Below are 27,906 nucleotides of genomic sequence, written 5' to 3'. Positions count from 1 at the left end.
TTCTTTTAAAACTTTTATTCAACAATATAGAGTTCTTTCAATTATCATATAGAACTGTCCATCGTGATACTACACCCCTGTGCCCTGGCAGAGTGAGGCGCAAGCTGGCCAGCCATGGTCTGTCAGAGGTTGTGGGGGAACAGCCAGGATGGAGGAAGGAAAAACTAACCAACTGCTTTGCACACCCTTCACATTTCCATGCTTTCTGGGTCAGGAAGAGCTCAACAAGGAACCAAAGGCAGAAGAACCTTTAACACTTGGAGGGAAGGGCTGCAGTCACAAAGAGGCGAGTGCCATCCAGCCAGGCGTGCTGCCCCGCTGCCAGCCCTGCCTGCGCCGCACAGTCTGCCCGCCGTCACTCTACACGCGCCGGTAGGATGTTTGATTTGGTTCGCATTCTGCTTATGGAAAATTGGGAGCAACAGCATCGGACCTGAGGAGAGATGGGAGGAGGGAAGTGAGCATTACAGGGCACTGCCAGCTTGACGCAGCGCTCCTCCGGCAGCAGGTGACAAGGAGACAGATGAGCATGTCACCCCACGTCCTGCCGCCCTGCTCCCAGCCAGCCCAGCTGCCCTGCGTGCCCCTCCGGACACGGGGACAGCAGGGGATTCTCAGCCTGCTTTGGAAGGCTGGCAGCCTGAGAGGGGAAGGCAGAGCCAAGTAAGGAGACAGAGTCCAACAAACCAGCACTTTGATGTGCAGCCATACACAAACTTGGACTTTTTTCTCCCTAACCTCCAGTGTTAAGTCTCCCTCCGCTGCTGCAAACATCTCCACCAAAGGCTTCTGTTGTGCCATAGCACACTTGCAACAGGCACAGACAAGCTGGAGAAGTTGCTTACCGCATCCCTCAACGGCTGCTGTGGTTCTGGTTTTGAGCCTTTCCTCTTATAAGGCACTCAGCCAAACTTGTGCTCCACCTCTGCTAGGGAGCTGGGGCCAGGCCAGCCGAAAGGCCAGGATGTGCACCAGGACTCTCCCAACTTTCTCCAGGAGAAAGCATATGAAGATGCACATTCTCCAGTCTCCTTACTTCCTAAGGACAAGACACCACAGTCTCCTCCAGCTCCTGGGGCTGTCCCTACGGGCAGGATGCCGCTTTGCTAAGGTCCGAGGAAAGCAGGGCTGCCTGTTCCCAGTGCTGGAGGGGCCGATGGCTGCAGGAACTGGCCCGAGCTGCAGCCAAGCATCCCCCCCCCCCCCGGGATCAGGAGACTCCACGCCCTCCTTGCTTCCAGGCTACACTTGCTCAGCTGCCACATTTCCCTCTGGGATGAATCTGGCACAGCTTATCCTACCCTAGAACTGGGGTAGGGATGCAGAGAGATACACGGCAGGTTGTTCCAGCCCTTCTGGTTACCGCAGCCAGGGAAAGCCATTTACCCATTTCACTCACTGGGAAAAGCATCCCTCTTCCTCTGCTTAAGGGTACCAGGAAAGAATTTCTGACTCAGGCTTACAGAACTGATACTTCCCAAAGCACCACCCTAAAACTCCACCATCAGGTTTGGCCACTGTCAAGCACTTGTATAGAGTGATCAACATTTTTCACCTACCCAAATTCCCACACTGAACCCACTGTTCTTCCCCACGCCTCTTGTGCCTTGGCTCTCTGGAAGTTGGGAATGGCAACACAAAGGAGCTGGAAAATGGGTGAGTTTCCCCATAGCAACTTGGACAGGCCACAAGAAACATCCACTCCTTCCTCAACTTAACAGAGCAATTAAATACATGTTTAAAATCAGTTCAGAAATTGATGTCAAACTCGCAAACGATCCCTGCTGGTATTAGCACAGCTTAAGAGCAGAAGAGACCCACATCTCAGGCCCGGCAGCCTGCATGTTGGGCAGATGGAAGAACAGAGGGCTGGAAACACTCGCTGAAGCCTTCAGCAGCATCTGCAGGAGAGTTAACGCTAAGAAGGGTCCTGTGGCATGGCAGCAATAGCACAGACGGCTCCTCAGCCTTGACACTGATAACTGAGACCATGCACTGGTCACACCTCAGGGTGCGAGGAGAGAGCTACTCCCTGCTCAGCACATCTGCAGAAAATGCCATCAACTCAGGCTGCAAGGAGACAAGCATGGGGGAACGCACACGGAGAATCCCCTGCCTCCAGCCATGCATTGGTGACTTCTCATCTGACCAGCCACGAACAGACCGACCGAGACACGGGCCAAGCCCAGGGTACCACCACAGCCAACTCCCATGCTGTACCCAAAATCTTGCACCTCCTCTGCGGCCCCACAGAAGCGGAGACAATCTGCCACAGTGAAACTCTCAGGGCTGACAGCATGAGGAATTGCAACCAAAGGCTAAGAGGTCTGAAAATACTCAGACAAGAGGGGCTGGAAAAGCCAACCTGCCCTCCTCAAGGAGGCAATGCCTTCAGCTCTCACCCTTTCTGACTATCCCATAGATTTGAGACGGCAGACGTTCAGACGTATAGATATTTATTGGTTTCAGTGAATTATACAAATGGATTGACCTGCTATCGATGCCAATAGAACTTTATTAGAATATGGAATGTAAACAGATGTTTCAAATAGAAACATTGTAACCTTATAAAAAATTAACTATTTCGACAATGCCGCAGAAGGAAATTCTGTGTTTAGGTGCTGGTGGGAAAACACTATCTCCAGCTTCTACATTTGAGTGTCACCAGAACCACTTGATGAAGTTACACACAGAACCAGTAGAGGAGGCAACTGTGAATTGTGGGGCTATAAAGCCATCGAGGGATCTGATGAAAGAATCCACAAGACGAACCCCCCACCCCCCACAACATGACCCCAGAATTCAACAAATGGCTGACTTTGTTAAAACACTACATGGGATCCCAAGTCCTGGATCAGTAGCTGCACAGCCCCCCTCCCCGACAGACCACGCCGCTGTTTGCTGACCCCTGCCCCTCCCTGTGCTCTCCTCCCTGTCCTCCTCTCCACTCCCCCATCCTGCGGTGCTGGATTGAACCGCTCCAGAGCTATGCTCTGGCACAAGTCTGCATCTGGCATGAATTCTCATGGGAGCCACGTCATGAGGTACGTGGTTGCACACCTATCACAAGAAATCTTGCAACACTGACTTTCCTGAGCTCGGTGGGAAAGTCTGGATAGCCCCTCCCCTCTCCTGCCACAAGAGCAGCTCTCACATTCACAAGTTTCCAAAGCAGGTCTATTGAGTTTCTTCTCAGAGTGAGCCTTTGTCAAACACACCTGGAGGGGGGATCACAGCTCTCCCCAGCAGCCTGGATCAGTGCCTTTGTTTTAATGCTCTAAACCAATCCTGAGATGCTGCTGGGTTTGTGGGCTGTTTTTTGTTGACACCCCCCCCCCCACCTCCCCCCTTTCCCCCAACATTTGCAATTGAAACTAGAATTCAAGGGCCAAATTCAAGCCCAGAGTGAGCAGTAGGACTTGGACCTCAAAACAGAGTTGCACCTGCTGACCCCCAGCCTGAATTTGGTTCATCCAGAGTTTACAAGTCAGAAAGGCATGTTTAGTAAGAGGCATGCTAAGGGCTGATGGTGGAACGACCAAGTTGTCCCCACCAGCACGGTGGGGAAGGCTGGACTGAGAAGGAAGAGAAAGATCCATAGAGATGTGAACCAGAATCAGTTGTGTTGAGCCCTGGGGGTATCACTACATGTTTAGCTCTTGCAAGACCATTTGCCCAGGGCTTTGGTACCACAGGGTTAGAGTTACATTAACCACAACCACCAGAGAGGAACTGAGGTTTATGACACACACACCCCCCAAGGTTAGATTTCTGCTGAGTATAAAGGGGAGGGGAAGGGGGGTGTCCTTGGTTCTTTTCCCTTCACTGTGTGACCGAAGGTTTTGCTTTTATTTGTAAACATCTTGAATTACCCGTCGTTTTCCAGTCTTCATCGCGCTGTTGTCAGGCCACTGGAGAGCACAGCGTTTTCAGAGCTGGGCTGGGACTGCTCCTTCACCACTGGATCTGGAGGAGACACAAACCAAGCAGGAAGGGGAAACAGCATTTTAATAAAGTGGAAGCTCCACCCTGGCAAACACTTCCAGAGAAACTGCCCTCAAAGCCCACAGAGCTGCTAAGGCTTTCACAGAGCAGGGAGCCCAAATTTTCCCCCACAACCCAGGACCCCTCTCCATCCAAGCTGGCCCCAGCTTCTCCACACTCACAGAAATAGGGGTGCTCCATCGCCTCCTTGGCAGTCAACCTTTGTTGATGGTCATATCGCAGGAGCTTGTCCAGGAGGTCTAGGACTTCAGGACTGACCAGGTGTCTGTTCTCACTGTGGATGAAGTTCTCCCAGCGCTTCCGGGAATGCCTGCAAAGGGACCAGCTCTCACTGCCCAGCTCTGACCTGCACAACGGTACCCAGAGGTCCCAGGAGAATCACCCGCCACTATCCGCTTCTGAAAAGAGACGGCTGTGACAGACTGCCTACAGCTCTTCCTGGCACAAGCTACTGCTCAGCCAGCACTTGCCCAAGGGGTAAAACCCTATTCTTTAGGTACACAGTTGTGAGGATGCTCTGTGCCTGGGAAAGGCACAATATTGCACATTCCCTTCTGTTTACAGGCATGAGACAACAACATGCAGCAGGCAGGGTGACACCCTTGGGACCAGAAGTGCTCTGGCTAGCCAGCCAGCCTCACAGAAGCTGTCCTCACTATCCCATCCACCTCCAGTCCTTTTCAGAAATCTCAACTGGGAGATTTTGAGCCCCTCAGGCCACACTCAACTCCAGTGTCTACATCTCCCACTTCTAAGATGTCAATGAGCAGGAGAAGGAAGAAACAGCGGATGGCTTGTGGCTCCCGGGAGAGACAAAGGCAAAGAGCCTGCACTTCAGCGACCTCCTGAGATGCCATCAGCAGCCAGATGCGAGATCTGCAAGCAGCACTGTGACTCAGAAGATCAAAGCAGGCCCTTGTTGAGAGTCTTTCAAGGGGACGGACACCTGCTTATCTCCCTCTCTGTGTCACAAGGAAAAAAGGCAGCACTTCTGTACTTACTGGCCCAGGATATCATTGAAGTGTGGGTCCAGTTCTATGTGGTATTTCTTGAGATACCCATACAGCTCATCTGTGCCCAGGACCTTTGCGATGCGAACCAGCTGAAACAAAAGGCATGTTGAGAGAGAGCAGAAGGGCAGGCCACCACTCTTCTGCACAGGCAGAGCTGCCCAAATCTAAGAGCCCTCCTGGGAACATCCCAGATGGAAGGAATATCTCGCTTGAAACGTGTTTTTGCAACATGTGCAGAAAACAAGTCTCCTACACAAGGCAGTGAAGCATAATCCCAGATGACTTAACTAAGCACATAGCAACATCCTCCCAGCCTGGTGGTCCAATCCCCAGAACCTCCCCCCTATACACACAGAGATGAGGCAGCGACAAATGTCTCATGAAGTAAGCCAGGTAGCAAAGTCTTTACTTGATCATAATTGTCCTGGCCGTGGAAGAAGGGCTCCTTTCGGAAGATCATGCTTGCCAGCATACAGCCTAAGCTCCACATGTCTAAGCTGTAGTCATACATCTGAGGGGAAAAAGGAGAAGCTGTCAGGAAAGGCATGCTCACTACAGCCTGGTTCCCCAGCCACACAGGCAACCTCAGCCTTTTCACTTCACAGCCAGCCTCTTTCCAGCCTAGGCAATGCCCTGGGAGGCAAAACCAGACAACCCAAAGGTGGCCAAAGTGCAACCACAAGTGGTATCACTGGCTAGCAAGGAGGAAGCAGACTCTTACTTGGTAGTCCACAAGGAGCTCCGGTCCTTTGAAGTACCTAGAGGCCACACGGACATTGTATTCCTGAGCTGGATGGTAGAATTCTGCTAGACCCCAGTCTATGAGCCGCAGCTGAACATGCAATAAAGAGACACAAAGTCAGGAGCTGGTTAGGTTGAAGCCACATTGGCCAAACCTCTCAATCCCGTGATTGAATCCCAAGCGTGGAGCTTGGGATGCAGGGAGGTGCACTGAGGACAGAAGATGCTCTCAGCAGCGCTTTGATCAGGGTCTTCTTGTCACCAGCTGGTGGGGCAAAGCCCAGCTTAGGGAGCTCCTCTGCCTCCTGAGTCCAAGCACACTGTTACTGCTGGGCAACTGGGTCCTTAACCAGTGCCACCAGCCACAGCGGACAGGTCATCGTATACTAGGAAACAGGCAAAAGCCAGTTGTCTTATCCCACTGCTTAGAGGGGCTGGGCCAAAGGCAGTGTTCCTTTTAACTGGAGGCTGAGAGCAGGCAATGAGGCGGGAGGGGGGGCCCACCACGGTCTGCAAGGCAGACCATCTTGTCCACAGCCACAGGGATGGATGACCTGCCATGTTACTGAAGGACAGCAGCTGTAGTAAGAGATTTCCCCCTCCTTATAAACCTTGCCTGTACAGCCACCGCTGACCGACAGGCAGGGACCTATGGACCAGCAACTAATTTGCTGCTACAGATCCCAGGTGCCCGGGGAGACAGGGACGCACAGCACCCGATGAGGTACAAGTACCATGATGGGGCTGGGGGCAGCTCCCTGTGCTGCCCATTTCCATGATAGCAAGTTGGGTACAAAAGTTTTCTGTGACCCAACTAGCACACCCCAGAAGTGAGAAAGCCACTGCAGGACAAGCAGGCTGTACCACAGGAGGAGCTTATGTTCCCTAGGTAAAAATATCCACGTGTATTTCAGACAAGGCCACCCTTCTGTTCCCTACTGCCACACCTCCCCAGGTGGAGATTAACAGCCCAGGCCACATCTTCTAAGCAAAGAAACCCAGCATGGGTGGCTGCAGGGAGAAGAGCAACCTCCAAGCCGTGGGCTCTCACTGTAGTGCTCCCCAGTGGGACTTTGGCCATCTCCTAATGCTGGCACGAGCGGAGGGAAGCCGGTAAAGAAAGGTTAAAGGGGTAAGTACAGCTGCCCAGGCTATGGGTACAGAGGTGTCAGAATTTCAAGTTTCCCTGGAAAAACCGTACTTGTAAGCCCTGGTGCCACAATACCTTTTTCTGTTGGTGGTCTATCATGACGTTGTGGGGTTTGACATCCCTGTGCATGATCCCCATGCTGTGACAGTAATCCAGGGCCTGGCAGACACACGTACATACATTAGACATGTCTGTAACCACAGCACAGCATTAGAAATAGACAGTTCTGGGCCAGGAGCAAGAGTGCCCCATTCATGAGGAAGTGCTGCAGCCCTGGCACAAGAAACTGGCATTTTCAGCTCTTATGCTGCAGATGATGAAGTGACAAGGTGGCAACAAGACTATTGATTTAATGTATTGCAGTCACAGGTCCTGGAACAGTGCTCCCTGCACAGGAGCTTCGATGCTCCTTGAAGAACACGATGCAGAGAGGTGTCCCACCTGGTGGCAAGCCCAGTGCTCCAACCCTGTGTAGCCCTGTACTTCCTAGGCCATGTTCTCTTCCCCAGAAGGGGATGATTCTTACATGCATATATAGTTTTATGGCCTTCCAGTGCAGCTTTCCACCTGTGTCCAAAAACACACATAAGCTAGAAAGTCCCCTCTGCCCTGCTCATTCGAGCCAAACCTGCACTTACAAAAGGCAAGTGACAGCACGCAAGGGAGAGTGAAGCTGCTTAAAGCTCAAAGGCAGGAGGCACGCATAAGCTCTCCAGTTCTGTGACCTTGCACCACTTGCCTCCCCATGCAGCTGTTCCCTTGAGCAAGGGGGCGAGAATGTTTTCTCATCTCCAAGGGGGAGGGAGATCCATCTATCAATATATATCAGATGCTCAGAGATCTCCAGCAGCACGAAAGGAGGGTACAGCCTGCAGTCATTCAATATCCAAGACGTCAGTGCCAGGGAAGTAACACTGTCCTTGGGCCCCTGCCGCAGTGGGAAGCACAGGAGGCGACAGCTTCCATCACAGCAAGACCTCAGGGAGTACCCCTGCAACGGCACACGGCCTTGCAACCAACAGGAGTCACAGCAAACAGTGGTCCTGGGATACAGGAGATCTCTAACAGGTTGGACAAACTGCTTCCAGGGATGAAGCTGTCCTAGAGTCTTGCTTTTCTCAAGGCTGGATCATCTAAACCTCATCACCCCTCCTCCCACCCTAATCCCAGGCTGCCTCAGGCTCCCTCCAGCCTTCAGTAGGAAGGTCTTTCACTTGCGGACAGGTGCAGCAAGCATGGGGGTGCAGAGAAGAAAGCCTCCCTCAAGCCCACTAGATCTGTTTCAGGAAGTCTCCTGCAGTCACCAAGTCCTGGAGCACAACGGGCTTTCCCTAGCCTGTCCCACTCATTTCCAGAGGCAGGGGACCTGCAAAGTGCCAGCTGAAAAGTTCTGAGGCCCTGCTAGGACCTGACACAGCCAAGCTGCTGCTCCAGCAGGTCAGTGCAGAAAAGCCCTGGGATCAGCTGAAATCTGTAAGCTCTCCCTAATGCCCTGCTGCCTCCTGTGTCCTGCAGCTAGAGACCCCAGAGAGGCATCGCAGCAGATCTCACAGATATGCCATACAGCTCCGGGAGCACTTCCATGGGGAGGGGCAAGCTAGGCTAGTAAAGAGGAGGTATTTATGGCACTCCTCAGCCTTCATCAGAGGGGCAGGGAAAGCTTTGGCTGGGAGTCTCAAAGGAAAATACCAACATTACAACAACATACAACAGCCAGCATAATCAGAAGCTTTGCTCCTCAAGACCACATTCATGGGGTTCTGGGCCCACAGGGCGCTGAGCTGGCCAGCTTGTTCTTGAAGTGTCCTAGACAGCCCACCCAGAAACACAGAGGTCTAAGACCAAGTGGGCAGAAGTCACCTTCCAGGGCTGCATTTGAATACAGCAGCAGAAGAAAGCCTGGAGCTGGCAATCCCTCTCTTCCACTCTCCCTAGCATGCTAAAGCGTCCCCAGTTCCCCAGCCCCGCAAAGACCTCTCAGTGCTGGGTCTGGCTGGAAGGGAGTTGATTTTCCTCATGGCAACCCAAAGGTGCTAGAAATCAAGCACAGCCCTACCTGGCAACTAACGGTCACAAATGCCTCACGGGGAAAGAACAGACCCCAGAGAATGTGAGACTCTTTGGAGGTAACCAAAGGTCCCCAGTTTGGCTGTAATACCTCACAACAAGCCAGATAACCAGGGAAGGTTTGGGAAGAGACCTGGTTATGAGACAAGGACTCTGCATTGAACACAAGAGAAATAACTGCTTAGCAGCACTACCCCACGAGCCCCGCTACTGCCTTTCTTATTCCTGGTCTCCCCATCCAGACTGCCATATGCAATGCAACTCACCTTCAGCAGCTCATACATATAAAACCGAATATCAAAGTCTGTCAGGATCTGGTACAGTTGCTGAAACAGATTTGGGGAGGGAGGGAACGGGGGCGGGGGGGGGGGGGGGGGGGGGGGGAGAGAAACAAAAATAAATACTCCAGATTAGGATTAGTTTTGTTTCCTGCACCCCACCTGTCTCCAATCACTGACCCCATTCCAGATCCCCTGTGAACGCTGTCACTCCCGAGGGCTGTCCTGGCCTCAGATCTGCCAGGGTTACATGCTAGGAGATCCAGAGAGGACACAAGAGCTCCTGTGAAATGCTACCAGGATCATTCAGACCTATCATGACTTCTTTCCAGCAGGAGACAGGCAGGCTGTCTGTCCAAGGAGAAGAGAGCAAGCTCTTCAGAGCATGCTGGAGTTGCCACAGATGATCTTGACTCTCTGTTCACATGCACAGTCATCACGGTGATCTGACAACACCAACAACAGGATTCAGAGGAGGCAGGCTGGGAACACATGGGTAAGGTTTCTGAGTGCTCAAGGTGGGGCAGGGAGAGGAAATCATTAACCAAGGAGCGTGGGCTGGGGAAGCACAAAGGGTAGACACAGCCTCAGAGCTGCGGAGGCTCCCCGCTATCCCAGGATAAAGGCTAACGCAACTCGACAGCACAGAATGCTCGCGGGGCTCGGAGGGCACAGCTCCGAGTCTCAGGGAAGCACTTGTTGCCTGCACATTTGCCACCTGCCCCTCCTCTGCTGTCCTTCTGTGGCTGTTCATGCAGAAGTGACAAAGATCCAGGGTGCACTTTAACCTGCACTGTGCCACCAGCACCATCGCTGGAGAGAACTCATCATCCTGCTGCTCCCACACCAGGTCACAATTGGCCCCAAATCTACCTTCTGCTCTGTATCTGTCCTTGGCAGCAGTGCCAGCCTGACCCTACCGGACTGTGCTCTCATCCAGGGAAAGCAAGGTGAGACACCAGGACAGGGCAAGGAAGGACATTCACAGGGCAGCAGTAGAACCAGACCCCTCTGCCCTTTCTAACAAATAAGGATCATCTCACAGCTCAGTCAAATCACCAATTGCATCAGCACTGGAGCCAGCTGCCCATCATGGGCACCACTTGGCAGCTTCAGGAAAAATCTGAGAACAACGGACTAAAATTCACACTCCAAGAAAGCAGCCCTGGTCCTGGATTCCCTCCAGGCCCACAGAGAGATCCTCAGGATCCTCTCTTACTTAGGGTCAGCTCCAAACAGCCCCACCACCCCCAGTACTGCTCTGGGAAATCATTTGACAACATACAAGTATCACTTACACACACACAGCTTTAAGAGCTTCCAGGACACAAGGTGCATTGTATTCTCATGAGCTGGGATGATGCTAATGCTTCGGAGCAACCCACTGAAGCAGGGAGCAAAAAAGACATAGCCAGAAGCTACAGCAGGGATAGATTTCCTGACTTGGTTGCACATGGCTCTGATGCACGACCCAGGGCCAGCAGAGGACAACTGAGCCCTTCCAGGAGCCCATTTAAATGGCTTGCTTAGGTAACGAACACTATGGGGGGACAGAGATGCTTAAAACATCTTTCTGGGAATCACTACCCTATTCAGCTTCAGCTGGCGACATCAATGCACCTGGGAAGGAGAAGGGCAGGAGAGGCAGCAGCAGAACAAGGCTAGATCCCATTTCCCCCATTCCCAGGCTTCTCTACCTCTGGCTGCCTATAAGCAGGGAGGGGATGGAAGGGAGGTCACCAGTGCGTTTCTTCTCAGGCCCACGATGCTGTAGCTTCACTGACTCATAGCCTCCAGCAGAGGTAGTGGCTGGGCAGCCAGCTTTCAACAGACTTCCCTGGAAAAGCTGCCTGTGAAATCCAGCACACCTGACCCTCCCGCTGCGCCGAGGCTGACAGTGGCTGGCAGTGCCCAGGCTCCGCTTGCTGCAGGACCAGTCCCTGCAGAGGCACGCTCAGCCTCGCCGCGGGCCGCCGGGGGATGCAGAAGGCTTTGAAGCCAAGGGAGCCAAGGCTTCCACGGCAAGTGGCTCCCACACAGCGGCTGCCCCAAGAAGGCTTTGACAGTGGGCTCCAAATCCCCTTCGCTCAGCCTAGCAGGGCAGAGCAGACACTTCCTTAACAGACACGTCCCACGCTCTGCTCTTACAGCTGACCCTTTGGAGTAGAACCATCAGAAATGTCACTGTGGGGATCACTCAGACCCAGCTAAGTATCTGCTCTGCTAGTTGCCAGCACTAAGGATCACACAAGGCCTCAGAGACCTGGGCTGGTCTCCTTTCTCCATACAGAGCGTGAGGAAAGGCCAACCTCACCCGCAGTCAGCCTCTACCCCTCTCCAGCTTTCAGTGATATTTTGGCACATGTCACGTAACCCACTGTGGACTAATCCCGTTAGTGCCCAAGGAGGCAGAGACATGCTTCCCCTCTCCATGGGGCTGACAGGGGTTGAATACTTATTCTTCGCCCTTGACTAACACAGCTGGCTAATTGCAGGAAGCAGCACCTGCAAAGCAACAGGGGGGCTGCAAGGAGCTGTCAGAGGAGAGAGACACTGCTTTGGGGTGCGGGGTAGGCAGCAGCAAAAGAAAAGGGAACAGTTCCCAAATCATCCTGGCCTCGGCAGCCACGCAAGGGAGGAGAATTCTTCATACTTCTCCATTGCCTATGCAGGGCAAGAACTATTTTTTAAAATAACTCTAGATGTACAAGGATAAAACTCATGAACACACTTCCTTCACAGCAATTTGGCCTGAAAACTGACCATGGTGTAGGCTAAGTGGAAGATGTGACTCAAAAGCCTGCTGTCCCCACAACTCCCACAGGCAGAACATCCTGAGGCAACCTTTCATTGCTCACCTTTCTTGCCCATCAAGGAGCAGCCCACTTTCAGCTGCAAACCTGCTGGTGTGTTTTAAGAACAAACCAGCAAACTCAACCGTCTGCCCCCTTCTTTCCCGAGGGATTTGCCTCTTCAGGGCAACAAAAGGCACAGAACCAGGTATGCACACAGACTACACAAAATATGTGACAGCTGACAGTGGCTGAAGGATAGGTGCCTCATTTCTAGTTTGAAACCAATCAGCCAAAGACATTAAATTTCACAAGTTACTCAACTGACTGCGTTACTCTGCAGCACAGCTATCATTTAAGGCAGGTGATTATGGGTAGCCTAAGTGCTCACAGACAACAAGTAATATAGTAGGTCTGAAGAGAAATACTAGCCCTGTACACAAGCTGCCATCCTCACACAGCAGAATATGCATTTAGTCTAGTTCCAACTCTTCATCCCTGCAAGTACAAAGCCATCACTTTCACAAGAGCCTAACCAGGTAATTGAAGAAAATGTAATCAGCTCCTTGGAGCTACCACCTAATTCTCCTGTTTATACCATCATTTAAAAACAGCCAAACCCTGTGGAATACCAAGCTTGCACTTCTCATCCAGAATCATCCACAGCCATGGCTTAGGCCCCAGAGAACTGCAGGTTCTGCCCATGGACAGAGTGCTGAGGAAACCCAGCAGCCATCTGCATGGGACATGAACAGTTTCCTGCCATTTGAATGGGCAAAAGGGTGAAAGTATTAACATTAACCAAAAAATAATAATGTTGAAGGAAAGAAATTGCCAGAAAAGAGACAACTGAGGACCCATCCAAACTCGTGAGCGACTATTGCCAACAGGACAGAGAAAAACACAATCCTGTAAAACGGTCAGCAATCACTTGCTGTACGCAGGTCGCCCTAAGAACCCCCTCACACACCCTGAAGGTGATCTGCCAGCAGGATGCACGGTGCTCGTCAGTACTGCTGAATCCAGAAGTCAATGCAGAGATGGGCAGATCAGCAGCAGCCATGCCAAAACAAAGAAAAGAGGTCCCTGTCACCAGGATTAGCTCACATGACACTTCAACAGAATTTGGCTGCCTGAGGAGATCAGGACTGTGGAGCAGAGGGGACAACGACTGGGTGCTCTCCAGCTGCTTCACGTATAGAGGTATAGGGCAGGCCAGGACCTCCAGCACAAGTGGTCTCATCTACTCTGTGCACTCTCTGCATGCCAAGGGACCTCAGAGCAAGGGAAGAGACAGCTTGAGAGCCTCTGTATAGAAGAAGATATCCATAGGTACCCGTGAGTAGCAGCAGCTCTGTAACCTGCCAGTTAGCTGCGGCCCCAAAAACCTACCAGAACAGGCAGCAGAGCTCATGGGAGTGCAGCTCAAATAACCCACGTGCCCCATAGTAGCTACTGAAATTCAGGTTACAAATCAACTCCGAACACAAGCAGTCACACTGCATGCCCTGGGGGACACACTTGCATTTCCAAGACAAGTTATTCCTGCCTTGTACCAATCAGCATCAAAAGCATCAGTACTTTCTGTCTTGGACTTGTACAGCTGGGAACCTGGACGTCCTTGAGGAGCCAGGCTTTCCACTAGGAGCCTAGAAATGATCCGCTGCAAACCCATGTATTTGTCTCTAATGCAACAGCCAGAGCCAAGCACTGTTACTTCTGCTGCGGCCAGACCAATGCTGCCTTACCGGCTGCAACAGTGCTGCAATGGCTCTCGGCACGGCTGGGACGGCTGACGTACCACGTGCCCCAAGCCCTGCATTTTTCACTTAGGAGTCCCTCTTGGCCACCGGCCTGAAGCCACTACTTAACGCTCCACTTTGTCGATACATTTCGTTACTGGGTACCATCTTTGATGATAATTTTTTTCCTCTAACAACATGACAGAGTGGTGCAATCACATTTTGACTAGGAGACACACAAAGCAATCCTCAGCAAGGTGTGCTGCTGCCCTAGCAACCTATTTTATCTCAAGCCATATATAAAAAATAAAGTTAAAAACTTTCCCGCATCAGACTTGTGAAGAGTCCCTGGGTCACCAGGAGAAGCACAGGGGCACATTCCCAACGTACATGCAGCGCTGGAACAGCCCAGCTGATGTCAATGAAGTTCAGGCAAACCAAGCCTGCTTTAATTAGCCCTGAAATTCCACCTCATAGCACTCCTCTCAGGGCTATTTACTTGACGGAGGCGACACTCATTCTCCCCAATCAGAGCTGTCTGGGCAGACACTGCCGTGACTGTTATTCTAGCTTCTGCAGGAGGTCTATACATGAGGGCACTACAACTGCCACCGCCAGTACGGCTGTGCACAGGGTCCCGCCCAGCAGGATTCAGCTCACCAGACCAACCCCAGAGGGACAGAAACAACAACATGCTGCCTCCCAGCATGCAGGGCTGCAGGTAAGATTGTCCATGGGCCAGCTGACAAGCTGCCCTCTTTCCACTGACACCAACCCAGGGTCCTTCTCTGGGCGTTTGGTGTATCTGCTGAAACGGCATCCTACAAGGCACGTACCTACACAATGCTCTGGCACCGTCCCACTACATGGAACAGAAGAGATCTCTGCAGGAGGGGATGACTGCTGGCTTTCTAATGGCAACTACTCACTTAATTCTCCACCAATGACTTCATGACTGAGGGTACAGATTCACAAGAGGGAAGCAAAGATACCATTAAAACGGGTGTGCCTGCTTAATGATATATCGCGTTTGTGTATCAGCTTGCTGCTGCGAGCCAGAAGCATTTCAGTAGCACAGGCAGCTGTAGCTGCACTCAGACAGAAAGACCCCAGTTTTGGGAAGGAGTAATACCACTTGGAGCACCCCAGAAATCTGAAGAGCCACAGAATAGGCCACAGCCTCTGGCAAGCAGAAGAGCTCTCGATACGCATCCATGACTGCTCAGCCCCACACCCCCCCCCAGGCCCACTAACAGTGGGAGACAGGCTCTGCAGCCTCTGCCACCCCACAGTCCCCAGGTCTGAGCGATTCCAGCCCAGATCAGCGTCACCTGCTCCATCAACTGCACTGCTGTAAATAGAGCATCACAGCACATGGATTAACTTGGGCTGAATATATAGCACAGCCATAATGACTAAATTGAGAGGGGAGTAAGAATACCTAACCTGTTGAACTTATTCCTCAAAGCTGGGAGGAGATTCAGCACGCAAGTTTTTTATTTCTTCCCATCTAGAGGTTTCTCATTTACAGGGGGAAATGAAGGTCAAGCTGACATAGGTGAAAACTCCGAACTCCCCCATAGCCTGAGGAACATCTGACAACCCAAGACCACAGCACTCGACAGAAATGGGAAGCCTCCCCCCTCCACACTCAGGCAGACTCACCTTAAAATCTGTGTTATTGATGTACTCAAACACCAGAGCAGGGGTCTTTGACTGCAAGAGAGAGAGAGAGAGTCATGGTTTAAAACAGCCTCTTGACCTTTCTTTGCTCCAAGAGACCTGGCAAAGCTTTTGCTTCCCACCCAACCTTCACTGTGAAGAGCGAGGCAGGAGCAGGACAGGAAGAGGAACACAGCCCTGGTACCGCAGCAGAGGCAAGCCCCGCTTATAGCCCACACATCAAGCACCCACACAGAATTTTGGCCAGTGCTGCTCCTCCCCGCGCTATGCAGAAGAGACAGCTGAGACGTGGGCAAGGCAGAAGGTGTCATCAGGGGCTAAGGCCTCACAGCCCATCGCAGGAGGAAGGTCAGCCAGGACTGCCAATGCTACAGCAGCGTCATTTCCTCTTCACGGCTGCCAGCCGGGAGTCAGTCCTCAGCCAGCTGCTAGTCAGAGAAAACTTCCCGGGAACGGGGTAACTGTGGCAATGCAGACAAAGGATACGACCTCTGGTCACTGGGCAGGACAGCAACCAGAAGGATGAAGAGTACTTAATGCCCAGTTGCCCTGGCAGATACTTACATCCCAGATGCCAGACAGAGCCGGAAGGCTACAGGCTCTGCTTTCCTACAGAAAACTTGTAGGGCTACAAAACTACTCCCCAGCCAGCCACGGGAAACTCACAGAAGGGGTGTAAAAGGGTCTGGGAAACACAGAGAGGAACATGAGCCCATCCAACCCAACCCACCTCAGGAGACCCTAACGAGCTGGACACTGCTCACCCCTGGCTGCCACGAAGGCACAGGCAGAGGCAGCACCTAAGCTAAGCTTAGAGCAGAAGTTACGGGGCGGTGCCTGCCCCATGCCTGCAGCCAGCGGGGAGGCAAGCCCGCCACACACAATGTGACACACAGGCACCTACCACTGGATCCTTGACAGTGTCAATCAGGTTAATGATGTTGGTGCCACCACGTAGATTCTCCAGAATCTTAACCTCACGTTTTATCTTCTTTTTCTTCACTGGCTTAAATAGACAAAAGAAATTAGAAGTGAGAGTCCTTTCAGAAATTAACACTGATTTCTGCCACCAATTTTCACTGGAACGCATTACCTCCCCTCCTCTCTCCGCTCCCACCCTCACAAGGGAACGTTTTTAGCTTCAGAGAGGAGACAGACACATTGCATGAACTGGCATCTCTCTCTCATCAGTGAAAGGTTTCCACTCACCAGGGGAAAATGAAACCACTCTAGACAAACATAATTGTGACTCCAGTAACTGCGGTTAAAAGCACCTTGGACTGCAATGTAGAAATCTCAACACACTCATTCTATGTTATACATTTAGAGCCACAGGACAAGCATGGTGGACCTCGTATCTCAGGTTTTGTTTACCAGCACAAACCATTTTTTTAGTCCTTAATCCCACCCCATTTCCCAAAGAGTACTTTAATTCAATGAAGCGACAGCCTGAGAGTCTCCAACACCAAGACTTCTAGTAAGCTCAGACGCTGCTATGCCTAACTATGTGCACGTGTCTTTTGCAACCACCTCAAGAGCACAGACCCAACTGCACTGCGTGCCATCGCATCCATATCCCATGATTATTTTTAAAGCCTACAGACATCTGAACAGTTTTTGACTCCCCCTCGAATCTGCGCAATCCCAGGAACTCACTTTGCAATGTAAGCTTTTCTCTGGACATCACCCTGCAGAGAGTGACAAAGAACAGCTGGTCCCAAGGCAGGGGCTTGGAGGTTGGGTTAGCTTTTACACTCACTGATCCAGGTTCACTTCAATGCAAATGAACAATCATTTTTGTAACTCATCCACTCCCAGGACAACTCTAGCTCTGTGCCTGCTTGAAAGGAAAGGCAGCTTGGAGCAACTAAGCGGTGAGGCTTTTTAAATGAGCCTTGGCTAGTGACTGATGTGGACACTGCCAGCCGCAAGTCACTGAGTCTAGCAGCCCTTCACTGCAGAGCTGGACATCCCCCCTGCACCAGCGGGACCACTGCAGAGCCACCTTGCATTGCCGCTGCCCTACCTCTGAGGTTTGATGATGAAAATCACTCCTCTCCAGACACGTAACTTTCTGAAACATTCACCATCCAGCATGGGGTCTGGTGTGCGAGAAGGGGAGCAACAGGGAATGGCAATGAGGTATGAGGCACCTTATTACCAAAGTGACGCACGTGATCAGATGTCTGTGTGAAGGACAAGGAGCCGCAAGAGCTCAACAGCTCATGCTCACTGCCTTGCCTCTGCCGCAGCCTCCCACTCCAGTGATGGTTGCAGAGTGCTGATGGGGCAACTCACACTCCTGTTACAGGCAAACCCAAGGCAAGTCCTGGTTTCAGACCCCTCACAAGAATGTACGAGCAGATGGGAGAAGGAACAGAAGCTTTTTATGCAGTGGGAAAATATGGCGTTTATGTAAGTGATAAAATATGCCGTCCTTCTAGGCTCTTCAGGTGGATGAAACCTTCAGATTCGAATCCTGCCCTTCTCCTCTTCCAAGTTAAAAAGCCGGAACTAGACTTTCAAGCCAAAAGATGAGAATCTCAGCCTGAAGCAAAGTGCCAAAAATAACACCAATGCCGGCACAGGGAGCGTCAGCACCTCGTAAAGACACTGCGGAAAATGGCAGCAAGGCCACCACAGCTGTCAGCCAGCACTGGAGCGGCGCAGGGCAGGGGTCACTGGGGAGGGGGTGTCAAACAGCCCTGGGGCAGTACCTAGGCACGGCTGGAGCTGGAATCAGCAGAAGTGAGGGAGGGCTACATTTCTGAACCTGAAAGGAAGATGCTTCATTAGGGACTAATTTAATTTATGTCAGCATGGGAACAGACACCACCCTCGCATCGCCCACACGCACTGATCTTACCAGAAGGCCAAGATGGAATTAGAGGATGTGATTCGGTTATTCTGTTCGTCCAGCGAGGCAGATGCACACACAGGCTATTTTCCAAGGAATTTCAAAGAGGGAGTTGAGTGACAGCCATCCTGAAGACACTCGCTGAATGGCCTGGCTACCAAGAGATACGCACCGCAGCCTCTCTACTGCAACACCGGCACCTGACGAGGAGCCGAAACAGTGCCTGAACACAGCCAAGAGGACCCCAAGCCCACTCTGAAATGCCTTTTCCTTAGTACTGTAGTTATTTCAAGGGCCTTTTGCATCAGCTAAGTAGGGGAAGATATCCCTCCGAGATTTCCCTTTCTCCTTCCATAGCAACACCACTCCCACTGGGGCAGATGATGTTGTCTTCCAGTCACTTCCATGTTTCCACCTTTTTCAGGATGGCAAAATGATGCCCTGCGTGATCTCCACCAGAAATATACCCCTACCCACAGCACACTTATTAAAAGACATGAGCAGACAGAATCAGAGACTTTTGGAAAAAAGGGGGGGGAAAGAAAAAAAAAAAAGGAAGTTGGTAATTTTTTAATGAAATGCCTGCAGATAATCACCACCAGCACCATCTCTGACATCACGGGGGGAAGACACTCCAGCACATACTGTCTCAGAAAGAGGGAGAGTTACAAGCCACTCACTGTTTGTGCATTTTCCTGCTAAGCCGCAGCAGCACAGAGCTCAGGCCAGGTTATCCACACATGGTAACGCTACCTCCACGCTGCCAGCAGCCCATCATCAGAGCACTCTCCCTGCCTGCAGCCAGTGGTCAGGACAGCGTGTTCCATCACAGGTAAACAGGGATGAGGTAGGGAGAAATGCCATGGGCTGTAACATCATCTTGCAGGAAAAGATGTTGCCTGGAAGTTTCCTCAGAGAGCAATGCAGGGGAACAGAGTACTTCCCCATTTCAGATTTGCAGGCAAAAAACAGTGGCAACTGCTGGCCTCCACCCCACCCCACACACCCTACCAGCCTACCCAGCCACACACCCCCTCCTACCCACATGTTGTCCCATGCCATTGCTCCAGCCAGAACTGCAAATGCCCTCTACTACCCAAAAGCACATCCCCAGGGCTCTGGTTTTGCCCAGTAACTGAATCCAAGCCCAAGCTTTTGCATCAGGCAAGTCAAACACCTTGGTGCAAACCACTCCAGCACGCAGCCAGTACTGAACTGGAACTAACTGTTCACAACCAGAGAAACTCTGCTGACTTCCCTCCTGTCCCCAGACCCCATACCACTGAAACCACAGGCAGTCAGCAGCATATCCTCCAAGGACCAGGATTAAGTCTGGGTTGCTACAACTGTCTCTCAGAATCACTCGATCTGTCTCTCCAAGGATGCTGACTCCAAACACACATGGATTAAATGTGAACGGAAGCTATTATGGCCTCCAACCATCTGCCTTTCCCAGCAGGGGTGGCTTCTAAAACACCAGCCCTTGCAGCCAGAGTATTTTTAGCAATACTCATTCAAGGCTATTTTATTAAACCAGTCTATGAACAGCAGCATTTCAAGTTGTGTTTCCTACATGGCTCAGCCCCCCTGCCCTGGGAGGCGGATTTCCAGGAGAGGAATAGAGCAGGAACCTAGTGGACAAAATCAACTGCTCCCAAGTGTGATCCACTTGTGTTTGCAAGGCGACATTTCATACAGGTGGAGACTCCAACTTGATTTGTTCCCACAGCAGAGGCATTCCAAAGCTTTCCTCCATGCTGGGATTCTCCAGTGACCAGTATGAGTCAAACTCTCACTGCAGCCTTTCCCTCTGAGACAGGCTCCAACAGAGTCCCTCTGCTCTATGCAAACACTTATTTCCATGAAATCTGTAGAAACTTGACAGCTTGGAGACTTCTGTTGCATTTGGTTGAAATTGGCCAACCAGTGCATAAACTACTGGGGGGGGAGGAGGGGGAGAAAGTCTGACAGACAGCAGGATTGCATAAGGCTCGTTTCCATAGGAAACCAGGCTAAAAGACATGTCTCAGTTTAACTGTGTCTGCACTGGGAGGGGTTTAATTACTTCAACTGCAGCAGTACTCTTAGAACAACAGGACTGTCTAGCACAAGCCAGTTTTCCAGTTTCCCAGGAAATTGCTTCCTTCCTCAGGCAAACTGGAAGTGAGGTGGCTGTAGACAGTGGAGACAAAACATGCAGCTCACGGCTGCCCACTATGCTGAGTGCCCAGAGCAGAAGGACAAGGTGACCTCCAGCCACAGAATGGTCTCTGCTAGACCTGGCAGCTCTGACTCGACTGTCCCCAGCCAGCCACCCTCTGCTGCAGGTCTCCCACCCTACCAGGCAAAAGGATCCCACAAGCCCTTTCAATCCACTCAAAAATCAGGCAGAAGAGGCGATGACAGCAGCCAGTGCTCTCTCAACTGCCTTTGCCCAAAAATCACAGAGCATCAAGCGATGGCATCCCCTCTGCAGAAGTGAGAAATAACACGGGATAAGTAGTTGCTTTGCAGTCAGGTACGTGCAGAAGAAAACACCTCTCTGTGACCAAAAGATCAGATCCTCAAGTCATTTTCCATGAAATCATATAAGCTTGCAAGCAGGGAAGGAGTCCAGCTGCAGCAAACACCAGCTGGGAAAATTAACATTGTTTGCTAAAATAAACTTTTAAATACAAGGCTGCAACCATCACTTCCTGTCTTGAACGAATAAATGGCTGCCTGTTTAATCATCATTTTTGCTTGGTTTCTAAAGCAAAGGGAGTACACTCTTCCATCAGATGCTTCCGTTCAAGCCTTCCCCACCGACCTGGGGACCCACCGCTTGAATTCAAGAGAAGAGAGAAAATAAATTTGTTATCCAAAGTTCTCTGCACTCTTCCACAATGAGAAAGAAAAGTAGTGACCAGGAAGGCATGTGAAATATGAGTTAAATCCAAAGCATAAAAATAATTTTCATTAGCCAAAAGCAGACCGCCAGGCAGTGCACACGCACTGCTCTAGCTGAGAAGCACACGTACTGCTCTGAAGGAGTCACCGAAGGTGCAGGGTTTTGCCCAGCAGGTGCTCTGAAAAAGAACTGGGGTTAGCGCAGCAGGGAAGAAGGTTTAGCAGTCAAAAGATACAAATCCATGAGAAACTAAAGGAATTTATTCCACTACCCTATAAAGAAAAAGATTTATTCTCTGCTCACCAAACCTGAATAGCCCAGAAACACCACGATGCTTCCAGTGAACAAGCTAGGCAATCTCAACACACAACGTCCAGGACCAGCAAAAGGCTTGAGCAGCATCCTTATGACAGGCTTTAAACATTTAAAAGCCAGCACAAGCAGCTCATTCGTCTCTAGCAAGTATTATTGAAAGGATCACAATAATCGGCCTATAAAGCCTGATGCCAATTACTCAATAGGAAAATTGGCTTCGGAGCAGCAGTGCTTATTTTGCCAGACATCAGCTGGGAAACCAAATAATCGTATTCACAAGAGCTACAAAATCAAGGAGCCCACTTAGGTTAATATTCTGTTGGTTGTTTGCACCTTACAACTTCCATTATGGGCACTCAAACTTTCCCGAGCTGCTCTTGAATTTTAGAAAAGAGGGGAGAAAAACCTACCCTGAAACTGCTAAAGCACTTTTGCTTTTTTATTTAAGTTTGGTAGAAGATACCAGCACGTGTTTTGAGGGTAGTGCCACTCTTTCCTTCAGAATGCCTTCCCTCCCCTCACAGCTCATCCCGAAACAACCCTCCTGGGGCTTCAGGACTGCCCATGACACATCGAGACTTCTGCAGTCAGCTAAAAGGGAGATGCCAAAAGGACCAAGCCCCGATCCCCACCACCAGCGTTACAAGGGATGAGAATCATTCTTTCAGACTCTGCCCAAGGCCACTGCGAACAGACAGGTGCAGTAACTCGCCCTCCCCCACGCAGGAGCCACAGTTTCGCAGCTCACCAGCTCCTCGGTGCTAGAACACCACCACAAGAGTTACCACCTGCGTCTCCAGGCCTCTGCGAGACACTTGGTACCATCTCAGTTGGTCGCAACTCTGAACAAGGCTGGACTCCAGCAGGCAAGTGTGCCAAGCTCAGTGTGGGCAACTGGTGTTCAAAAGAGAAGAGCTGTGTACCCAGCTCTCTTGCAAAAGGGCTCATTTCAAGACTGCCAGAGGAGGAAGTGGGCCAGGGAGAGCTGATTCAGTGCATGCAAATGCAGGAGGAGCAAGAGACGCAGACAGCTACCAGGAGCAGGCATTGAACAGCTTTGATGGAAGGTCACCGATGCAGTCAAAAGCTCCAGCCTGAGGGCCCAACATCATCCAATGCTATTTCCCTGTGCAATCCCTTCTGCACACTAGCACAGAAGTCAGTTCAGCCCCCATCTAGAACACGCTGCTGACCTATGTGGGCTTTAAAGCTTTTAGAGACAAAATTCACCAGAGCCATAGGGCTACCTCCCCCAAACGGTTCTCTAGCTACCAGAGTGATAATTTGAGTTCAACACTGGCAGGACCTTGCAGCAGCGCCCATTATGAGCAGCAGCTCTGGAGGGTTCACACAGCCCTAAAAGGGGGAACAGGGGAAAAACAAACCCAAACAAACAAGAATGCATTTGTGAAACCACGTACATGGTTGAAAGTTCCAGTTCACGGAGTCAGCACAGAGGGACAAAAGCCACCAAAGGGGAAAGGGGCTATTTCATCACTGCTGCAGAACCTCCATTTCACTGGTCCCTCTCCTTGTAACTGCATTCTTCCCCTAACCTCCGCCTGCGTGTTGTGCCTATGCAGACAGTAACTATACAAGGAGACAAAACAGTCTCTTTATGTGATAGGTTTAATGCTCCACAGGCAAGTAGAGTGTACATAGAAACATACGTGCATCAGGAAAGCAGGAGGACTCTGCACAGAGCTGACAATATGGATGCTGTAATCTCCACCTTGAGCGGATACTCTGATGGTAATTGGTACAACAGAACGGGCTGCGAAAGGCGCTGTGGTACAACTGAAGCTCACTGACAGCTGTAACTGTAGGTAACTTCAACAGCAGCATTCTTGCCATAAAGAATCTCCCATAAAAGTTACAAGCAACATGGAGAGTTTATCTTTGGCTTTTACAGTGGCAACTTGCAATGCTTGTTCGCATCCCCCAAGAACACCGCTACCCAAGAACAGAGGATTCACTTTTAAGGCACGCAAGGAGACTGGCAGACACTTCGGAGCTGCAGTAGAAGAAGCAGCGAAATGAGAAGTTCATCAGAGACAGCACAAAGGCTGCAGACTGACCTCAGCAGCCCACCAAAACTCTAAATCTACGTGGCTAGGTACGAAAGAGCAGAGGTGTGCTTTAGATACCTGCACTGGATGTAGACAACACATGATTCACTGGAAACAAAGTCTCAAACTTCCTTTGTACATGTCAAGGAAAGTCAGACCTCATCCTGGGAGTCAAACCTTAGTGTCACATTTAAGCAAGACACAAAAGCACATACAGAATGTGTTCACACATTCCCTCTTCCTGGCTTGGCCCGCCCCTTAGCATGTAGGACGCATGCCCACAGCTGTACCGAGGCCAGCCAGATCAAAAAGCCTACAGAAACCTCTTACACCAGCTAGGGACTGCAGGAGCACAGCTGCGGGCTAACTCCATGACCTACTACCCATGAGGGGGTAGAAGGATCAGTTCAGCGCAGAGTCCTCCACTACCTACCCAGATGACTTCAGCCCCATGGCTTTTTTTGCTGAACCTTTGCTCCCTAAACAGGCTGAAAAAGTGGGGAGTTGCCCTCTGCCTCACTTATCAAGATAAAAGCTTTTGGAGGATGCTTGGCAGGGGGCGTCTGTGTGGCAAACCAGGGCTCCTGCCTCACTGCTTTGCACACACTGTCCTACCACAGCACGTCCTGAAGTCTAGAAGCGACCTGCTTTTGCCTCTTTTTAGCAGAGCTGCAGAATTTTCTGGGAAAAGTGACATTAAGAGCATCATAACTGCAAAGAAAGGCACTTGACCCAGGGAACAGTAATGATAGTCATCTGCGTGATCTTAATTCTGCTCCTCTGCTGACACATGTTATGACCACAACTAGCGACACGAGCACACCCCATTTTCCTGTAGGATTATGCCCAGTCCTGCACTTGGGGTAGCAAAACAAAAAGGCAACACTGGGTACTCTCCAGGGAAACGAGGCATCTTGCTTTATGCAAGCCCAAAACGCCTGGGCCACTGTGATACCAATCAGAGCCATTAGCTCCCTGGCCTTGTCCAGCGCTAAAGTCTTCATAGGGCACTTAAACAAGGCAAGTGGCTGCCAGAAGAGGAAGAGCAGTTATCTTGTTCATGCAGCACTAGACTAGGACCTATGCTCTAGTCTCAGCTTTGTTGAGGCTAAGGGACTTGCCCAAAGTCACACAGGAAATCTCTGTGGCTCAGTTCTGCATCAGAGAAGGGGTGATAAAATTTCCTGACCTTTCTGGAGGCGGGTACAAGATGTTCAGGTAGCACAGCACCAAAGAAGAGGAGAAAAAAAAGAAGGCAGAAGTACTTGCTACACACCAACTTGAGCTCAGTAAGGATAAGCTGCTTCAAAGAGCAAGGCTGGGAAGACACATCAGTCACCTCCCATGAGCCATAGATATTAAAACAGTGACTCTTGATAAAAATCACTCTAACACGTAACATAAATTGTCCTCTCCAAAATCGCTAAAGAGAAAGGAGCAATCCATTGCCCAGCAACAGCAACAGTCTTCCCCTTTGTCCCAACCCTACAGCCACACAAAAACCTGAAAACTTTTGGTTGCATTCCCCACCTCACAGGATCCAGCCTGAATCAGCAGGAACAGACACCCAGCCTCTTTGCTAAGGCTCCACTGTAGATACATGCAATTATGATTGCAATTAAGTTTGAGTCTAGCTACAGGAAACCAGAGGCACTTTCCACAGATCAGAGTGATGTTATTGCCACACTTCACGTGTTTTCATAACACACACAACACGGTGCTCTGAAACTCACTTTTCACTGACCCACTTTCCAGTGAGAAGAAAGTTCATCTTTATTTATCTGGACTTTCTGCTTTTCCTTGCTCACTCACAGGAATGCTGTCTGCATGCTAATGCAAGGGGGGGGAGAGCCAGGGGAACTGGTAGCAATACCATCCACTTCAAATCTGGGACAATCCGGTCCCCTGCTCGCAGGGCATTAAGGCAACACATTCAGGCCCCAAGGAGAAGGAGCACCCAGCCGCCCTCAGATGACTCTTGCCAGCTGACTCACAGCCCAATGCTGACAGGCTCCCTAGACATGACAGAGCTCGGCTGCCACGGGGATAGGAGCATTGCTCCAGGGGAGGCTCTTTAGGCTGGAAAGAGTAAAGGAAGAAAATTTCTGACTACTTTCCCTGCAGTCTCTTCTCAGCCTCATTGTGCATTTCTGCGTGGGACAAGGCCTAGGATCTCAGCAAACCACAGCAGTCCCGAAGACACCATCAGGGGGTCCACGGCAGCATGCAGAAGCGCATTTCCCCCAGCCAAGCCACAAGCCATCTCACCTCCAAAGCCTGCTTTGCACTGGCTACCTTTGACTACTCACTCACAGCAGAAACTCCTGCCTGCCCCTGCTCAAAAAAACAAAACTCAAAACCACGTTAGCATCCAAAGGAGGAGGCAGCCCAAACAGCATGCCGGCGGAACTCGGCTCTGTGAGGACGAGTGAGCTTCAGCACTCTGCCCTGATGTCAGGCTCAGCCACAGGTGCTCTCCCAAACAGCTCACCCGGCCACCACCTCTACCCCAGCCAAAGCACGGGTATGCGTACTTCCTCCCAGAGGCAGACAGGAGATCGTACCTTGCCTCGGAGCGGTGCTGGACAAACCGTAACAAGTTCTCTCAGAAGCCAAAGAAGATCCCAAGGAAGCAGGCACAGTGAGCGAGTGAGGATATCAGCAGTGACAACCAGCCACACTATTGGAGCAATCTGGCAAATGCCTTAAGGCTACAGCCCTGCAGAGACTCGTGTCCTAGGTAGCTGCTGTGCTAGTCTTAGTGGCTGCAAGGGCAGATTAAGCTCAAACTCCCCTGCACGCTGCAAACCAATGTGTGCCCAAATTCTCTGGAATACCCATGGTCAGACGCTGGCTTCTATGTGCCCCTGGGGAACAAGTGACAAGTGTTGCTGGTTCAACAAGTGACAGCCATAAGTGTCAGCCAAGCTGAAACCAAAAGCACCCCAACTCTAACCTTCCATTTCTGTTTTTAACACCCCCAGATCAGCAACACAGATTGCTGCTAGGACAGTTACCACAGCTCACCACGAGCCTGCTCTTCAGTGCTGAGCACAGTGAGGTGTGCCCTGCAGTGGCTAACCCGTGCTTTCAGCCATCCCAAACTCCAACCCATTACTGTCGCACAAAGCTCCCCACATGCTGACCCCACGAAGGCCAACACATCAGAATACAGGTTACTGATGCTGACAAACTTCAGACGGCCTCTTTCGGTCTCCTCAAGTTTCCATGCTGTTTTTGGCCTGCCTGTGGTGAAGTTCTTTTGCATGTCATATCCTCTAAAGGACAGAATATAAAATTTTGCCTGCTTTTTTGACTGCTGAGCACCCCACAGCCTGGCTCTGAAAAGGCCGTATGCCAGCTGCCTAGAGGTTAAGAGAAGGATTCCCCCCTCCAGGCTTCACGTCCCTATTGACACGGTGCCTGGGCTGTTTTGGACAGGCACTGCCAGATACGATTTACTAAACGCCGGCAGCACATGCAATGCTATTCAAATGGCAGAACTCATGGCTCTCCTCCTCCAGAGGAGGTCTCAGCCCAGAGCTGTGCTGGACAGAAGAGGTGGCGACATCAAAACATCACTACAGCACACGGGACACCGAATCCATTTCCAAACCCACCATCTCGATGTCCTTAATGGGAAAACACGAGTTCTGGGATGAGGGAGGAGACGGCACAGTCCTTTGGCCCGGCCAACCCAACCCTCCTCCCCTCGCTTCCCGCCACCGGCAGCCCCTACACCATCAACGGGACACTCACCTTGAGGATCTTCACGACAACCCTCTCGTTGTTGGTGATGTTGATGGCCTCAAAGACCTCGCTGTACTTCCCTCGCCCGAGCTTGCGGACCAGCTGGTAGTCGTCCTGATTGCTGCAGGCACCGAAAGGGGGGGGTAGAGGATAACTGACAGGGCAGCAGGCCGGGGATGGGGGAGGGGGCCTCTCCCAGCCCCCCCGCAGCCCCCCCGGGACGCCCCAACACGGCGGGGGACGGGACACGGACACACGACGGGGGACTGGGAACCCGCCCCGAGGGCTAAGGCCCGCGGGAGGGTGCGGGACTGCCGGCGGCCCGAGGAGGGGGGGGGTCCCCGCGGGGCGCTTTACCCCCAGCTCGGGACGTGCGCCTCGTAGTCCCAGTACTCGCGGCTCCTCAGGCTGTTCACCTCGGCGTACACCCGCGCCCGGCTGCCGGCGGCCGGGCCGGGCATGGCGGCGCCGGGCGGCGGCTGCAGGAGGAGGAGGAGGGCGCGGGGCCGGCGCGGGAGGCCGGCGAGGCGGGGCGCGGCGCGCAGGAGGGCGAC

At 51.5% G+C, this 27,906-nt stretch overlaps 1 protein-coding gene across 2 annotated transcripts; it reads right to left on the bottom strand.

Moving 5' to 3' along the window:
- On the bottom strand, positions 1-27,906 carry CSNK2A2 (casein kinase 2 alpha 2). 2 transcript variants are annotated; one of them, XM_040615716.1, is made up of 12 exons: positions 27,710-27,906; positions 27,362-27,473; positions 16,376-16,477; positions 15,454-15,504; positions 9,243-9,302; positions 6,985-7,068; positions 5,740-5,850; positions 5,428-5,529; positions 5,007-5,107; positions 4,167-4,315; positions 3,873-3,966; positions 1-433 (listed from the first exon to the last, which is right to left on the bottom strand). In XM_040615716.1, the coding sequence occupies exons 1-11, from the start codon at positions 27,811-27,813 to the stop codon at positions 3,890-3,892; spliced, it is 1,053 nt and encodes a 350-aa protein (XP_040471650.1). In that variant the 5' UTR covers positions 27,814-27,906; the 3' UTR covers positions 1-433; positions 3,873-3,889. The 2 variants fall into 2 exon arrangements, with proteins under 2 accessions (XP_040471650.1, XP_040471653.1); XM_040615719.1 differs by lacking the exon at positions 1-433 and having other exon boundaries at positions 2,444-3,966; positions 27,769-27,787.

This window comes from Falco naumanni, chromosome 15, assembly GCF_017639655.2.
Source record: "Falco naumanni isolate bFalNau1 chromosome 15, bFalNau1.pat, whole genome shotgun sequence".
Lineage (NCBI taxonomy): Eukaryota > Metazoa > Chordata > Aves > Falconiformes > Falconidae > Falco > Falco naumanni.
This window is presented reverse-complemented; position numbering and strand designations above follow the sequence as displayed.

What these genes read in the sequence shown, in the direction of transcription:
- CSNK2A2 (XM_040615716.1), bottom strand. Translation starts at nt 27,813, where the DNA reads ATGCCCGGCCCGGCCGCCGGCAGCCGGGCGCGGGTGTACGCCGAGGTG. An exon ending in ACACTGTCAAGGATCCAGTG is followed by an intron (nt 15,505 to 16,375) that starts GTAGGTGCCTGT and finishes TCTCTCTTGCAG; the next exon opens with TCAAAGACCCCTGCTCTGGT. An exon ending in TCAATAACACAGATTTTAAG is followed by an intron (nt 9,303 to 15,453) that starts GTGAGTCTGCCT and finishes AATCTGTTTCAG; the next exon opens with CAACTGTACCAGATCCTGAC.